This window comes from Lepidochelys kempii, chromosome 6 (genome assembly GCF_965140265.1).
Source record: "Lepidochelys kempii isolate rLepKem1 chromosome 6, rLepKem1.hap2, whole genome shotgun sequence".
Classification (NCBI taxonomy): Eukaryota; Metazoa; Chordata; order Testudines; family Cheloniidae; genus Lepidochelys; species Lepidochelys kempii.
The window spans coordinates 13,250,030-13,268,238 of record NC_133261.1 but is presented as its reverse complement, the minus strand read 5'-3'; the positions used below and the strand labels follow the sequence as shown (position 1 = coordinate 13,268,238).

At 45.8% G+C, this 18,209-nt stretch overlaps 1 protein-coding gene across 1 annotated transcript; it reads left to right on the top strand.

Annotated features, from left to right (window-relative positions):
• The first annotated feature begins 15,077 nt into the window (after positions 1-15,077).
• LOC140913789 (olfactory receptor 5B21-like) lies at positions 15,078-16,016 on the top strand. The gene has a single exon (XM_073350584.1). It carries the CDS (start codon positions 15,078-15,080, stop codon positions 16,014-16,016), a length of 939 nt encoding a protein of 312 aa, XP_073206685.1.
• The last annotated feature ends 2,193 nt before the right edge of the window (positions 16,017-18,209 follow it).

Genomic DNA, 18,209 nt, shown 5'->3' with positions numbered 1-18,209 from the left:
CCGAATTGTTCACCCCACAACCTGCCCCTCTTGTTGGGTGCTTTCAAGGGAGGAATTGTTGGTGACACTGGGCATGGCGCCAGGTAACTCGAGGGGGTGGCAGACCTTGAGAGTCGATGAAGCCCCCTCCCTCTGGGCCACCAGGTAACTCAGAAGGGTGGAAGACCAAGAGAGTCGAGGAAGCCCCCCGCCCTGGGCCCAGGCAAGCTTGAACATTTCCCTCCCCTGAAGCTAATGAGAAAACAATTGTGTTTGGTTGCTGTGTTACACATTGCATATGCTGTTGTTTTTGTCTTGTAAGTGTGTTATGCAAATAAAAATACCTTTTTTTGCTTAAAAAAAAACCACTCTCCTGCTTCCCTTTGGCCATCACGTGTTTTCAGTGTAATATTTCTGCCAACAGTATAGTGTCTTGTTTCATATTTGTTTCTGTGGTTAGAAAAACAATGTTTATTTTAATTGGGAGAGTTTTTTAAGTGAGGAGGGAACGTGGTGTTTAGATGCTGCTTGTAATTATTAGAACTGGGAGCATTGGCTGTTGGGAGTCTGAAAGGACAGGAAACAGGAAGGAAGGGGGAAAGTTGAGGAGGCGGAGTGAGAGCTACCGAGGGTGCAGCAGCAGCTTGGTAAAGAGGTTTCCACTTTAAAAATAAAGCCCTGTTGAAGTTTGTTAGTACCTTGCCTGGTTGCTACAACACCCTACTCCCCACCTTTTAACACCCAGAAGTCAAGAGGCACAAAATTAAGGTTAGGTGGCATTGTTTATACTTTCATTTCAAGGTTATCCTGCATTCCGGCAACGAAAGTTGTACATGACATTTTGGACACTGCAAATTTGTGACGCCAGCTTCTGTGACATGGATAGAGACGTCTGTGATACAGGACTTCATTAACGGACATTGTTCCCTGCAGTCATCTACTTTCACCATTCAAAATGTAGCTCTTTTGAAGTTGAAAGGAGCTGTAACAAAGCTGCTTTTTAAATATGGGAAGAGAGTATTTTGAAATGTGTTGTAACTTTAGAACCATGTCACGAAATTGCTTGAAACTTAAGGATGAAATTCAACTCCATCCTCACAGGCAAACATTCAGAGGCAAAAATCTTTCCCGAGTCCTCAATCTAAGGCAGCGGTGTGTACATTTCTGAGGAAATCGGGCCTGTAATGGGGGCTTGGTTGCAACCTTAAAATCTCTAAGGACATAAGAATGGCCATACTGGGTCAGACCAATAGTCCATCTAGCTCAGTATCCTGTCTTCCAACACTGGTCAATGCCACTGGTGCTTCAGAGGAAATGAACAGAACAGGCAATCATCGAGTGATCCATCCCCTGTTGTCAGTCCCAGCTTCTGGCAGTCAGAGGCTATGCAGGGCCATCCAGAACATGGGGTTGCATCCCTGACTATCTTGGCGAATAGCTGTTGTTGGACCTATCCTCCAGGAACTTCTCTAATTATTTTTTGAACCCAGTTATACTTTTGGCTTTCACAACATCCCCTGGCAACAAGTTCCACAGGTTGCTTGTATGTTGTGTGAAGAAATACTTCCTTTTGTTTGTTTTAAATCTGCTACCTATTAATTTCATTGGGTGACCCTGGTTCTTGGGTGAGATGTGAAAGGGTAAATAACACTGTTTTATTGACTTTCTCCACACGAGTCATGGTTTTATAGACCTCTCTAGACTAAATAGTCAATTTGCCCATCACTGAAATGCAGCCACCTCTGGGGTGGGGGATGGAAAAATAGCAGTCATTTCAAACAAGCCACATTACACAGTGGGATTTAGGAGAATAATGGTCCAACTCCCCACTTGGTATGCACTGGTGCAGTGCAGTGAAGCGATGCAGATTTACGCCAGCTAACGATCTGGCCTAATGCATCCAACCGGCACTTAAACCCAGCTGACTCAGGCCTCTCCCAGCCAGCATCCAGACACTCCGAGGTGGATTTAGCTGGAGCATCTTGCACATTACCCCAGCTGAGACTTGAATTTGGAGCCTCTTGTGGGGTCTTATAGGCAGCAGCACTGCTGTTTTACCTATCAGCTCTGTGTTCTTGGGGAACCAGGGCTCAGTACCCAGCCTGTCTGACTCACAAAAGACTTTCCCCCCACAGCATCTGGTTGAACCAAAGCCAATCAGAAGAAAGACTTACAAAAAGCTATGAAAAAGCAGGGAGAGACACACCTAAACCCTTCTGGACAAGGGTGACAGGATTAAGGAAACTCCCCTAGCCTTATTTGCATCTGAGATGGGACAGGGAGGCCTTTTCATTAGCATACAGAATGGAGAACAGAGATTCCAAGGCAAGAACCTCACGGAACTCTGGGACCAGAATAGCAGGAAAGCGCTGCATGATGGGGAATCTCTGCTCCAGATGTGAATGAACCCATACCTGCACACACCCAGCTCAGTAGTTATCAGACCAATTCTAGTAATAAATCCTTTATTGGTATCCAAAATACTGAAGCTGCCTAATTGCATTGTGAGCTCCCTTGAAGGAACACCTCCCATAGCCAGGAATGATCAGCTCCTATTGTCTAGCCTGAACAAAACAACTTTGGTATACTCCCTTGAGCCATCAGTTTACCCATAAACAAATCTAGTGTTCTCCCTTGAACCATTGTTCTTCCCCTTCAGAAACCCCATACCCATGCTCAAGTAAGTGTTCTGATGCCTGTATCCAACATTTGCATCAGTTCCATTGGGACTTCATCTTCTCCTGACTGATCGTGCTGGGGGCTCTGCCTGTCTCTAGCATTCTGGACCCTCAGCTACCACCACCACCTGGGAACCCTGATTGATTCAAGCTTCATAGAGTGGTGAGAGCCCAGGTCTCTCTTTCTCTCTAGGTACAGCCTTCTGACCCACATGCTGACTTGTGTGATCAGTTAGAGTTTTCTAAACCTGACTTTTATAATCAAATTTAAATTAGATTTAATATTATCACTGTTTTGTTTGTTTGGTTCCCCTTGTGTGGTTATTACCTGGCAATAAATAACTTTCATGGTTAAACTGGTTGCCTGTCTCTCTCTCTCTCTCTCTCTCATAGAATCATAGAAGATTAGGGTTGGAAGAGACCTCAAGAAGTCATCTAGTCCAACCCCCCGCTCAAAGCAGAACCAACATCAACTAAATCATCCCAGCCAGGATTTTGTCAAGCTGGGCCTTAAAAACCTCTGAGGATGGAGATTCCATCACCTACCTAGGGAACCCATTCCAGTGCTTCACAACCCTCCTAGTGAAAAAGTGTTTCCAAACATCCAACCTAGACCTCGCCCACTGCAACTTGAGACCATTGCTCCTTGTTCTGGCATCTGCCACCACTGAGAACAGCCGAGCTCCATCCTCTTTGGAACTCCGCTTCAGGTAGTTGAAGGCTGCTATCAAATCCCCCCTCACTCTTCTCTTCTGCAGACTAAATAACCCCCGTTCCCTCAGCCTCTCCTCATAAGTCATGTGCCCCAGCCTGCTGATCATTGTCATTGCCCTCCACTGGACTGTCTCCAATTTGTCCACATCCTTTCTGAAGCGGGGGTACCAAAACTGGATGCAATACTCCAGATGTGGCCTCACCAGTGCGAATAGAGGGGAATAATCACTTCCCTCGATCTGCTGGCAATGCTTCTACTAATGCAGCCCAATATACCATTAGCCTTCTTGGCAACAACACTGCTGACTCATATCCAGCTTCTCATCCCCTGTAATCCCCAGGTCCTTTTCAGCAGAACTGCTGCTTAGCCAGTTGGTCCACAGCCTGTAGCGGTGCATGGGATTCTTCCTTCCTAAGTGCAGGACTCTGCACTAGTCCTTGTTGAATCTCATCAGATTTCTTTTGGCCCAATGCTCCAATTTGTCTAGGTCACTCTGGACTCTATCCCTACCCTCCAGCCTATCTACCTCTTCCCCCCAGCTTAGTGTCATCTGTGAACTTGCTGAGGGTGCAATTCATTCCATCCTCCAGATCGTTAATAAAGATGGCCCCAGGACTGATCCCTGGGGCACTCAGCTTGATATTGGATGATTTAGTTGGGGATTGGTCCAGTTTTGAGCAGGGAGTTGGACTAGATGACCTCCTGAGGTCCCTTCCAACCCTGATATTCTATGATACTGGCTGCCAGCTAGACATGGAACTATTAATCACTACCTGAGCCTGACAATCTAGCCAGCTGTCTGTACACCTTATAGTCCACCTTATACTCTCTCCCTCCCTTCCCCTCCCCCATGGGTGTTTTTTTGGCTTCCCCATTTGCTCTGCAGCAACGTTCCTCATATCTAAGCTAAAGATCCCTGCAGTGCCCAAAAATCCTGTGGGGTTTGCTCATCAAGTGGGTTACTACCAGAACAATTGTAACGTGAAAGTGGGGATAGGGACGTGCTGAACCTGGGACATATGAGGGTGGCAGCTTGGAAGTGCTCTTCGGCCCAGCCTGCTGAGTCCGGGGACATATGGGGCGTCGGCTTGGGAGTGCTGATTGACCTGGTCCTCTCAGATGCACTCTGTTAATGTATGTGTGCGTGTTCATCTGATTCTGGGGCTGGAAGAACCCAGCCCTGGGGAACGGGGTGAGGGATAGCTCAGTGGTTTGAGCATTGGCCTCCTAAACCCAGGGTTGTGAGTTCAATCCTTGAGGGGGCCATTGAGGGATCTCGGGCAAAAAAAAAAACAAAACAAAAAACTGGGGATTGGTCCTGCTTTGAGCAGGGGGTTAGACTAGATGACCTTCTGAGGTCCCTTCCAACCCTGATATTCTATGATTCTAACGTAGGTCCTGCAGGATAGCTCCATTGGGAGGGTACTTGCAGAAGGGAGAAGTAGAGCTCTGTGTGAGAACATGGTTGACAGAACACTTCCCCCACCCCTCAGAAGATTAATCCTAATAAATTGACACGTTCCTGCAGTTTTGACAATTGGCATTTTCTGGCAGAATAATGGGCCACTGGAAAATTTTCAACCAGCTCTACTTGTTAGGCAAATCAGCATGCACATTTTCATATGTAAATTTGAACCCCTAAAGGAAATAAACAAGCCACTTGGCACCAAAATGTTGGAAAATTAAAATATTCTTTCGTAATCTGAATTTGCTGTGTCTCTTTCCCTGCATTTCTGCAGGTTCCTGTCTGTGCTTTGGGAGGCCTGGTTCAAAGTCCTTTCAGAGCTCAACTGCTGAAGTTCTGCATGGTTGGCTCAGCTGAGTGGAGTTGAAATGAATGGCCCAAGGAGGCGTGAAAGCAGACCCTTGGCAAATCCTGCAGATATGGGCTTCCTCTCCTCATGTCACCCAAGGGGCTGTCCCTGGCTGGTAGCATTTGCCCACCTACAAACGCATTCTCAACTTGACACATATGAAGGCTGTCACCGACCGACACACAAGGACAGCTATAAACACATGCCTAAAGGGCTGGACTCAATGCTCCATGGGGTGTCCTATGGGTGGGAGGAGAAGTGTAAAACAGAGAGATTTTCTAAAGCGGACTTGGCAGAATTAAAATTTTATTTTTGGGATGGATAATCTCAATGCTTATTCTAAAGCATTTTTGTTCCAATTTAAATTTTCAGAGTTGCACAAAATTATGGGGCTTAAGCATTCTGTGTGTGTGTCAAAGTAAATTTTCCCAGTTGTTGGCAATTATGGGGGTGTCAGGCAATAATTATTCAATGACAGTGGATGCTGAGATTCAAGAAGTTCAAGCTTTAGAGCTGGTAAAACACAGATTGTCAACATCACATGTTGAAATATGCAAAGTCAATCGCCTTAAATCAAACTCCGCTAAGTTCTGAAGCAGCATTTTTCTTACTTTGCCTGCCTGTAACTGTCAGTTATCGGGGTGGAAATGTTTTATCATTGGTTTTGTATGAGTGGTGAAAATGACGCTTACCAGCATTTACTGATAAAAATCATCCTTCCCAGCCTATCTATAGTTTTAGTACCCATGCAGCTTGGGTGGGGGAAAGAGGGAGGCAGGAAGGTCTGTGGTTTGATATTGGTTGTAATAACTGGCAGGGTGCATCCAGTGAGTCTGGCCCATGGAGGGGGAACTCCACTGACGACATCCGGTCACCTTGGTTTATTGTAGATATTGCCGACTTGGGGGTGCAAAGGGTTGTCCTCCTCCCCACCACACACACTTGGGGAGCTTGGGGTGTGTGTGTGTGGTGGTGGTGCTGGAAATCCATTGGGTTATATGTGTGTGTACGTGTGCTCATTTGTGTGCATGGGCGTGTATGTGCATGTGTGCTTGCATGGGCACGAGTGTCTGCTCACTTACATGCAGCGGTGCGCATGTGTGTGCCTATGTACTCACTTTTGTGCATCTCGTACGTGGGTGCTCGCGCGTGTGTGCGAGCTCATTGGCGTGCGGCTGTGTGTGTGCGTGTTTGTGTGCATGTGCTTGTCTCCATGCACGCGTGTGCGTGTTTGTTTGCCTGTGTGCATGTGTGTGTTTGTGTGCCCATGTGCGCTCATTTGTCTGCAGATGTGTGTGTTCAAGTGCATGTGTGCATGCATGTACTCATTGGGGGGCAGCGGGGTGTGTGTGTGTGTGTAAGTGTGCATATTTGCACATCTGTGTGCATGTATGTGTGTGTCCATGTGTGTATGTGTGTGCACACGTGTTTGCATGCAGCTGTGTGTGTTGGTGTGCATGTGTGAGCTCATTTGTGTGTAGTTATGTGCCTTCGTGTGCGCGTGCAGGTGCATGGACGTGCAAGTGACAGGTCACTCAATAATGCCGTCGATGATAGTACCCAACGTCCAAAGAAGACACTGATGGGCGAGATCAGGGCACTTGGAGGAAAAGTACCATCAAACTGGGTGAGAGCTGGGATGCTCACACAGTGGCAGGATCACCCTCTCGCGGCTCCTGGGGTCTCCAGATCCTTCATGCCCCAGGAGTATCTTCTTTCCTGCAAGAGAGAGATGGAGCAGCTGCTGGAAGGAGAACCATGCACGCCCTCTTGTGTCCTAGCAGTTTCCATTGGCATGTCACCTTCCAGAGAATCATAGAATCATAGAATATCAGGGTTAGAAGGGACCCCAGAAGGTCATCTAGTCCAACCCCCTGCTCGAAGCAGGACCAATTCCCAGTTAAATCATCCCAGCCAGGGCTTTGTCAAGCCTGACCTTAAAAACCTCTAAGGAAGGAGATTCTACCACCTCCCTAGGTAACGCATTCCAGTGTTTCACCACCCTCTTAGTGAAAAAGTTTTTCCTAATATCCAATCTAAACCTCCCCCACTGCAACTTGAGACCATTACTCCTCGTTCTGTCATCTGCTACCATTGAGAACAGTCTAGAGCCATCCTCTTTGGAACCCCCTTTCAGGTAGTTGAAAGCAGCTATCAAATCCCCCCTCATTCTTCTCTTCTGCAGGCTAAACAATCCCAGCTCCCTCAGCCTCTCCTCATAAGTCATGTGTTCCAGTCCCCTAATCATTTTTGTTGCCCTTCGCTGGACTCTCTCCAATTTATCCACATCCTTCTTGTAGTGTGGGGCCCAAAACTGGACACAGTACTCCAGATGAGGCCTCACCAATGTTGAATAGAGGGGAACGATCATGTCCCTCGATCTGCTCGCTATGCCCCTACTTATACATCCTAAAATGCCATTAGCCTTCTTGGCAACAAGGGCACACTGCTGACTCATATCCAGCTTCTCGTCCACTGTCACCCCTAGGTCCTTTTCCGCAGAACTGCTGCCTAGCCATTCGGTCCCTAGTCTGTAGCTGTGCATTGGGTTCTTCCGTCCTAAGTGCAGGACCCTGCACTTATCCTTATTGAACCTCATCAGATTTCTTTTGGCCCAATCCTCCAATTTGTCTAGGTCCTTCTATATCCTATCCCTCCCCTCCAGCGTATCTACCACTCCTCCCAGTTTAGTATCATCCGCAAATTTGCTGAGAGTGCAATCCACACCATCCTCCAGATCATTTATGAAGATATTGAACAAAACCGGCCCCAGGACCGACCCTTGGGGCACTCCACTTGATACCGGCTGCCAACTAGACATGGAGCCATTGATCACTACCCGTTGAGCCCGACAATCTAGCCAGCTTTCTACCCACCTTATAGTGCATTCATCCAGCCCATACTTCCTTAACTTGCTGACAAGAATACTGTGGGACACCGTGTCAAAAGCTTTGCTAAAGTCAAGAAACAATACATCCACTGCTTTCCCTTCATCCACAGAACCAGTAATCTCATCATAAAAGGTGATTAGATTAGTCAGGCATGACCCTCCCTTGGTGAATCCATGCTGGCTGTTCCTGATCACTTTCCTCTCATGCAAGTGCTTCAGGATTGATTCTTTGAGGACCTGGTCTCTGCAAGTTGACTTGGAAGTCACCTGGCCAAGCATCTCTCCTTGGTCTTAAATGTCCAACAAGATCCTTGGCACCTTCTAATCCTGTCTGGTCCTGAGAACATTGAGACCAATGTGGGGAGGGATAGCTCAGTGGTTTGAGCATTGGCCTGCTAAACCCAGGGTTGTGAGTTCAATCCTTGAGGGGGCCATTTAGGGATCTGGGGCAAAAATTGGGGATTGGTCCTGCTTTGAACAGGGGGTTGGACTAGATGATCTCCTGAGGTCCCTTCCAACTCTGATATTCTATGATTCTATGAATTGCCTATCCATGAAGAAACTTCATCCCCAAAACTTCCCAGCTGTCAGATATTGGGGTCCTTCTGGCAAGGAGGCATGGCCTTCCCACCCCACACTGCTGTGCTGTGGAGACCTTGTTTTAATGGCTAGTTTCCAGGATTCCCAGGCAGTGAACAAACCAGAGCATGTGCAGCATGGGGCCTATCAGGGCAGTGAAACGGAGTATCTAGGATTGTGAAAGAACAGTTTTAAAGAGAATGTTTGTTAAGAAGTGGGCTGGTCATTACAGTCCAGACATACATGCTGCTCCTCCCTCCCTCCTACCAATGGACCTCAGCCTAGACCATGAAGAATCTAGGATCAAGAGAGGAGTCCAGTTCCCATGGCCATTCAAGCTTTGGTCTCTCTGCCTAGACTCACAACATGAGATGCAAGTTGTTTTTGAGATGTGTCCTTCTGGGAGCTAGATGGAGAATCTCCATCTCTTTTCACAGAGGCCAGCAAATAGCCATCGCACAATAACAGAGTTTGGTCTCTACAGATCTGGGACTAGACTGGAATCTATGACCCTAGCGCTGGATGGTCAGTATCCCATTCCCCAGAACCCTGAGCCATCTGGATTGCCCAGGGGCTAGTCTGTGTCAGCAGTGAGTAACACCAGAACAAAGGGCCATTCAATGAAACGGAGAGGTGACACATTCAAAAAGGACAAAAGCAAATATTTTCCCCACACAACACATAATTAGCCTGTGGGACTCACTGCTACTGGATGTTGCAGAGGCCAAGAATTTAGCAAGATTCAAAGAGGGACTGGAAGTTTATATGGGTAACAAGGATATCCAGATAGTTAAGGCTAGGGGAGATAGAGAAGGGAGATAAAGTCTCATGCTTTGTGGATTAAGCAGATCAGACGATTGGGGGTAAAGTTGAGACTTCATGGGGGACCATCCCAAATCTGCCTGCCTTGGGGTTTCTTGTACCTTCCTCTGAATCTTCTGTTACCAACCACTGTTGGAGACAGGAGATGAGACTAGATGGATCACAGGTCTGATCTGGTATGGCAATTCCTATGTTCTTATTAAACAGTGCTTTTCCCCAGTGTGTACGCACATACAGACAACTTCTGAAGTGTGGTGGGATCCTTTGAGGATGGACGGTGCAATTCATGAGGGGATAATTTTGAAGGATACAAATTGCCAAGCTGTGCCACTCACTCTGCAGCACTCTGCCGCTGAGCAGCTCTGAGCAACAACTTTGGCTGCCTTCTCAACTGCCTCTGCACCTTGTGCGTCACTCACCATCAGCACAAAGTGTGTACAAAGAGCTGCCATTGTGATCTGGTAACGTTTTACCCTAGCTTTTCACAGGGGTAAGTGATGACATAAGGTGCAAGATCAGGGAGTCTTTAGCCCTTTGAATGAGGTGACTGACTGTGTTGTGTACCTGGGAGGAGAATCCAAGGGGCTCATATAGCCCCTATATGAAGCTCCTTAGGTGAGTCTGTGATGAAAAGTCCTAGCATCTCCACAGGTCAAGTTGGTCTTCAAACATCTGTCCACGAACAAGAAGAGCAGGAGTTTCTGCTGCAAGGTGGGTCTTTAGCTGCTTTGATATCACAAGCATCCTCTCCTTTGTAGATTTGCCTTGTGCCTCGGTTCTGACGACCAGGGGAGTTGGGAATCAACTCAGAGAATAATCTGTTGTTGTCTGGTTGCGTATAAAATTCTGTCTCAGTCACAGGTATTGGTTACTGCACCTATCTATGGCACTTGCATGGCCTGCGTCACCACAGTCTCTGAGTACCTCACAATCATTAATATATTTACCCTCACAACTAGAGCCAGATGGATAATTGATTTTTCAGTTTTCTGGCAATTCAAAAACAAAATAATTGTTTTGGATTGTCCCGAAAAAGAATTTCAATCTTTTTTCAGCAAATTAAAAAGTTGGAAAAAATTGTCATGGGTCAAATGAAACATTTTGTTTCAATTCCAAGCATTTTAATTTTTTTTTCTTAAAAATTTAAATGAAGTTGATGGAAATTTCAGCTTGATAGGAAATTTGGTTTTAATTGAAAAAAAATTGATCTTGGGGGGGATTTTTTTTGTTGGGGTTTTCCTTGATTGAAACAATTTGGCAAATTTGCCACAAATTTGCCAAATGTTTCGGTCAACCTGAATCTGTGTTTTTCACTAAAAGAAGGTTTTATGGAAAAATGTCACCAAGCTGTATTAACAATCCCCTCTGTGGCAGAGGGGGAACTGAGGCAGAAGCTACGGGCCAGATTTCTAAAATTGTTTAGGTACCTCAAAAGCCTCAAAAGCCCCTACACATCTAACTCTGGAGTTAGGCACTTAAGCACCGTGAAACTCTAGCTTTAATTGACTCACACAAGGAATCTGTGGCAGAACAGGGACTTGAAGCTGAGTTTTTTGGATCCCAAGCTAGTGCTACTGGATCAACCTTCCTTTCTGCCTGCTTTCTTTAGGATAGGTAGGTATCTATGGGCAATGGGACACAGTTATGCACTTCCATGTAAATTAACTCCACTGAGATGTCCTGCTCAACCAAACTTAAGAGACATTCATGACTGCAGTTAAGTCTTTTCCAGTCTGTGTGCTGGGCACCAGACTGCCTGAGCCTGAATTTGGTTCCTGAGTGACACTGGTCAGCTCCAATGGCCTAATCCAAGGCCCAGTGGAAGTGTTTTGGGGCAAAAGACTGTCTTTTTTATTCTGTATTGGTACAGCAGACGTCACAGCCCAGCCGGAATGCAAATACAGAATAATGATAATTATTGATTGCAGTCCAGAGGAGGCTTTTTAACTGACTGCAAAGGGTTCCAGCCATAGAGTCATACAATCATAGAATATAAGGGTTGGAAGAGACCTCAGGAGGTCATCGAGTCCAAACCCCTGCTCAAAGCAGGACCAGCACCAGCTAAATCATCCCAGCCAGGACTTTGTCAAGCCGGGCCTTAAAAACCTCTAAGGATGGAGATTCCACCACCTCCCAAGGTAACCCATTCCAGTGCTTCCTAGTGAAATAGTGTTTCCTAATATCCAACCTAGACCACCCCCACTGCAACTTGAGACCATTGCTTCTTGTTCTTCTTGCCAGTTGTAAGTGGGTCTTGATTTTTGCCAGTTTAAAGATTTGGAGCTTGATCCAAAACTCCTTGAAGTCAGTTGAGAGATTCTTTCTAATGTCAGTAGCTTTAAGGTCAGACCTTTGCACCTCATTAGTTTGTCTTTCATTTTCAGTAGCTTAAGCCTCATTTTTGTCCTGACCAACCTACAAGCACCGTCCTCTGAACATGCTGTCTGGCTTAGCCAGGGTTCCTGGAACATGGGGCTGAGTCTGTGACTTGCTGAGCTTTGTGCTCCCCCAGGAGGCTGAGTGGGATGCATTGTCCCACCATTGTGTTCGACAGCTGTTGAGTGCACCAGGTTTTTTCTGCCTTCCTCTGGAGCAGCAGAGAACATCCACAACTGAAGATGGGAAACCAGATAGGGTGGACCAGTGAAGTGGTACAGAGAATTGTATTTCTCAGGCACCTGGCTGGTGTATCTTGCTTGCATGCTCAAGGTCGAACTGATCCCCAAATTTGGGGCCAGGAAGGAATTTTCCCCCAGGTCAGATTGGCAGGGACATTGGGGTTGTTTTGCTTTCCTCTTCAGCATGAGGTGTGGGTCACACCTGCTGGGATCATCTGGGCCTACCTCACCTGAGCAACACTCTGCCATTGCAGGGGCTTCAGGCACTGCTGACATCTTGGTCTCGCCTGTCCTCTGCCTGTGGCACTGTAAGTTATGAGCGCAATACAATAGCTCATTGAAAGGTGACAGGGCCAGAAAGAGTTAATTAACTCACAGACTGATCTGACCCATGGCCAAACTTTAAAGACTGATTAGGAAGATATGTAAATGAATAGAGCACACCCAATCAGCCAGTGAATTCTGTTAAGCAAGAGAAATCAGGGTTTGATCCTTCAGGGCAAGGAGAAAAGAGAGACCTTAATTTTGCAAAGGGAAGCCACAGGTTAACCCTAAAACGCCAAAACGCCAATGGTATTAAGCCAAAGGTGTGGCATGACCAAAATGATTGTAGATGGACACTTACAATGAATTTGTTAAAAAGAAAAGGAGTACTTGTGGCACCTTAGAGACTAACCAATTTATTTGAGCATAAGCTTTCGTGAGCTACAGCTCACTTCATCGGATGCAATTTGTTGTTATTGCTGATGGTGATTGTTTTAACTAATGTGTTGCTATTACCAAGAACTGTAAAAATGTACAATGTGCCTAATCTTCTGAAAAAACCCTTAAACATGTTAAAAGGAATTCATGAGAACACACTTGGTGTTAGAAGGCCTTGTAATGCTAATGCTTCACAGTTAATGCCTGTAAACAGTCTTGGAACTTTTCACAGGGGAAAAGACATTCCAAACCTAATGTGCTGTAGGAAAAGGGAAACTGAGGCACAATACCACATTGCTTTCACCACTAAATGCCAAGATTCCTGTACTATGAACAACATTAATATCTACATTGACTTGATGTTAATTGGGTTCCAAACATTTGCCAGAGCTTGTATGGATAAAGTAGCTATGTTCTTTAGCTCTTGGCAAGATCACATGAGACATACAGGAACCACGCTGCAAGAGCAGATCCAATCCATTATTGTTCTAACCAAGTTTTACCTTGAGTTTGTAAAAAGATTCAATCATGTTATGGAACATGACTTTGATAAACCATTTCTGTTATACACTGGTACAGCTTCTATCTCAGTACAAGCTGTAGTGAGACAGAACCCAAGATGGGGAGCTCTTGGGATGCACTCAGTGATGTTTGTGTCATCCCTTCTTGCATCAATTTTGCGTTGGGGGTGTGACATTATGAGTGTAATATAATATCTCATTGAAAGGTGACAGGGCCAGAAAGAGTTAATTAACTCACAGACTGACCTGACTCATGGCCAAACTTTAAAGACTGGTTAGGAAGCTATGTAAATGAATAGAGCTTTGAAATGCAAGTCTGCATTGTTAGAGGTAGAAGCGTAGATGTTTGCTCAGGTCTTGTGATGTAAGCAAACAAGTCTTGTCTATTGCTATAGCTTTGATTCAAAGATCAAAAAAGTAATATTAACATTTAGGAAGGCACTTGAGTGAAATAGTATTATTGTCTATATGTCTCTTTAAAGGTTGTGATAACCTGTATCTGAACTGTTTAATGGGTAAATTATCCTGTGCTAATGGCCGTGATGTTTGCAAGAAGGAAAGCTAAGCCTATTGTTTTCTCAGGCCAAAAGGCTGCAGGAAATGTATAAAGACCTTGGGACATGATTCTTCTCCATCTCAGATCTGCTTTGGGTTTCAAGAGGGGGAAACCTTAAGCCATAAGGATTGAGATCCCCAGTCATTGACTGGAGTCACCCTGAACATGGACATTGGACTATAACCTCTGGACTATTTCTGAAAGGACTTTTGACCACTACAAACTCAACTCTGCTGTGTATCTGAACCTCAAGAATTGAACTCAAGTCTGTATGTGTACTGGTGTTTTAACCAACTCTCTCTCTTTTTTCTTTTTTAATAAATTTTAGTTAATAAGAATTGACTATAAGCGTGCATTTGGGGTAAGATCTAAGTTATTATTTGACCTGGGTCTGGGGCTTGGTCCTTTGGGATTGGAAGAACCTTTTCTTTTATACGATGAAATAAGATTTTCAGAATTTATCATCATAGGTTTGACATGTGTGTCTGGATGGAGGCCTGAGGCTGGGTACTTTAAGGGAACTGCATTATTTGGACGTCTGAGTAACCAGGGAGGTACCTATAGAAGCTGTTTTGTGCTGGCTTGGTAAATCTAAGTATTGGAATATCCACAAGCTCTGGGGATTGTTTGCCCCGTTCTGTTTGCAGTTCACCCTAAGTGAGTGACCTCAGCTGGATCCCACAGGCAGCACCGTCACAGGCACATAATAGTTTAGTCTCCTGAGGACTGAAATGCTTTGACCTAACTAAAGTCTTTGAGCTTAATATGAGGGTGGCTGAATGAAAGTTAATGGCTTGTGTTATACAGGAGGTCAGACTAGATGATCACAATGGGCCCTTCTGGCCTTAAACTCTATGAAACTATGGAATGAGATTGGGGGCGGGGGCGCCAAGGCCAGTCCCTAGTTTGCCAAGCGTTCTCACCGCAACAGTCTCAGTCAGAACTGACTCCAGTTGGCTTTCCTGCTAGCAATGGTGATCGGCAGGCCAAGCATGGGATGGGCCAGAGACTGAACTGACTCTTGCCTTGTACCTCAAGGTGTGTCTGAGAATGAGTGGTGAGGTGATCAGCACACCTCCCGCTGCCCATGTAGTGCCTGTTTTGTGGGCTCAGGCGCCGGGAGTCCAGCACTAACCATATACTGTGTCTCACTGAAAGGTGTCCAATGTCCACTCCCCATGGCAGGTGAAGCACCCCAAGGCGATGGCTGCTGGAGAGAATGGCACCGTTGTGACCCATTTCATCCTGCTCGGCCTCACAAACCATACAGACCTGCAGAGGCTGCTCTTCGGGTCCTTCCTGCTGATTTACACCATGACACTGATGGGAAACCTGGGCATGATGGCCTTGATCCAGACTGACCCCCATCTCCACACCCCCATGTACTTCTTCCTCAGCACGCTCTCCTTCGTCGACATCTGCTACTCCTCCGTGGTCACCCCCCGGCTGCTGGCTGATTTCCTCGCCACCGACAAGTCCATCTCCTACACTGGCTGCATGGCACAGATGGCATTCTTCTTACTCTATGGCACAGCGGAGTGCTTGCTCCTGGCGACCATGGCCTATGACCGGTTTCTGGCCATCTGCCACCCCCTTCTCTACCACACTCTCATGTCCAGGGGGATGTGCATACGGCTGGTGGCTGTGGCCTACATCCTCAGCATGGCCAATTCAGCTGTGCAGACCAGCAATGTCTTCCGACTTCCCTTCTGCGGCCCCAACCACATCAATCACTACTTCTGTGATATCCCCCCTCTGCTGCAGCTCGTGTGCACCGACACCACCATGGCCAAGGTAATTCTCTACATCTTCTCCGCCCTGGCAACCATGACCACCTTGACCATCATCCTGGTGTCCTACAGCTACATCCTGGTCACTGTTGGGAGGATGAGCTCAGCAGAGGGCTGCCGGAAGGCCCTGTCCACCTGTGCCTCCCACTTCACGGCCATCTTCCTCTTTTATGGCACAGTCTTCTTCATGTACATCAAGCCCAGAGCAGCAGACTCAATGGACCAGGACAAAGTCATCTCAGTGTTCTACACCATTGTCATCCCCATGTTGAACCCCCTGATCTATAGCCTGAGGAACAGGGAGGTAAAGGACTCCCTGAGAAGGAAGATCTGTGGGAAGATATTTCCTTAATAACCTCGATAGAGAAAGGTAGTGGAAATTACCAGGGAGGAAGGGAGCTCACAGCCCCACATACAAGGTCACTTGGTTTCATAAGAGGGAGCGGCTAACCACTACAGCTTGGGCGCAGAAGGCATTTGCTAAACAGTAAATGTCTAACATATTAAAAAGAAAAAATCTGCAGCCTATTTTCTGTTCAGGGAAATGCAAGATGACTTCAGTTTGGCCCTTCTGTGAGGAGCCGAGTCTTCTGGCCAGACTGAACACCACTGTGTTTGATGTTCAAAGATTTCACAGATTCATAGATGTGAAGACTGTTAATATGAGCTTGTCATAGGTGATGACTCTGGACTATTCTGTTATAGATTTCGGAGATTCATAAAAGTTTAAGGCCAGAAGGGAAAATTAGATTATTTAGTTTCATTTCCTGCATCATACAGGCCATTAAATTTCACGCAGTTACCCTTGTATTGAGCCCAACAACTTGTAATTGGCTAATGCAAATCTTCCAGAAAGGCTTGATTAGAAGATTCCAAGAAATGGAGAATTCCACCAAATACACTGGGAATTTGTTTCTCATAGACTCATAGATATTAAGGTCAGAAGGAACCATTATGATCAGCTAGTCTGACCTCCTGCACAATGCAGGCCACAGAATCTCACCCACCCACTCCTGCAATAAACCTCTCACCTATGTCTGAGCTACTGAAGTCCTCAAATCAATGGTTAAGCAACCTCCCTGTGTGCCTTATGTCCAGTATGAATCTCTCTAGCTTTAACTTCCAGCCATTGGTTCTTGTTATGCTATTCTATACTATTAAAGAGCCCTTTTGCAAATGGGTACTATCACTAATTGCTAAATCATGCTATTACTGACAGGAAAGTACTGATGTTGGAGAATGGTAGAGTGAGCATGAGCAGCGTGATGCTTTGATGAACTGAAATAAAGTTGTTCTGACAGTGTTGCCAATCCCACGTGTTCAGAAATTATGAGTTGCCTCTCCACCCCAATCCAGAGATCAGCTTAAAAGTCTTGAGATTTAAAAAAATCATAAATTTGGGATTCTTATTCACTTGCTGGTTACCGAGCCTTCAAGGTGCCCTGGCTTTGCATTTGTCAGCTTTCTTCTGTCACCATCAGTGGTAGAAACTGGCATTTTATATTGAATGGAAGCTGTGAGTCTTAGTCAATCTTGTGAGTCCAAGAGCTGGGGCTTGAAGAAAAACATGAGATATTGCAAGATACATGATAACATCTCAAGAGTTGGTGACACTGTCCTGAATTCTCGTTGACGCTCGGCTGGCTTTTGTTGACCTGGAAATCACTGACTGTAACCTCCCTCACACTCTCGTTAGTCCTTTGTGACACTGCACCCCATATTCTTCATAGTGATATTAGTATAATATGATTATATCATAATTATGATGCATTTTACGCAAGATGAGGCATGTGAGATGTCATTGGAAAGATTATGATTTGCTGAATACGATTATCCTAGTTGTATGTATGTATCATTTCTGTATCTAAAGTTATTAATAATCACTATGTATCTGTATCTCACATGTAGTTACACCTGGGTAATCATAGAATCATAGAATATCAGGGTTGGAAGGGACCCCAGAAGGTCATCTAGTCCAACCCCCTGCTCGAAGCAGGACCAATTCACAGTTAAATCATCCCAGCCAGGGCTTTGTCAAGCCTGACCTTAAAAACCTCTAAGGAAGGAGATTCTACCACCTCCCTAGGTAACGCATTCCAGTGTTTCACCACCCTTTTAGTGAAAAAGTTTTTCCTAATATCCAATCTAAACCTCTCCCACTGCAACTTGAGACCATTACTCCTCGTTTTGTCATCTGCTACCATTGAGAACAGTCTAGAGCCATCCTCTTTGGAACCCCCTTTCAGGTAGTTGAAAGTAGCTATCAAATCCCCCCTCATTCTTCTCTTCTGCAGGCTAAACAATCCCAGCTCCCTCAGCCTCTCCTCATAAGTCATGTGTTCCAGACCCCTAATCATTTTTGTTGCCCTTCGCTGGACTCTCTCCAATTTATCCACATCCTTCTTGTAGTGTGGGGCCCAAAACTGGACACAGTACTCCAGATGAGGCCTCACCAATGTCGAATAGAGGGGAACGATCACGTCCCTCGATCTGCTCGCTATGCCCCTACTTATACATCCCAAAATGCCATTGGCCTTCTTGGCAA

Bases quoted from the DNA above. Each gene is read 5' to 3' on its own strand.
- LOC140913789 (XM_073350584.1), top strand. From the start codon at position 15,078: ATGGCTGCTGGAGAGAATGGCACCGTTGTGACCCATTTCATCCTGCTC.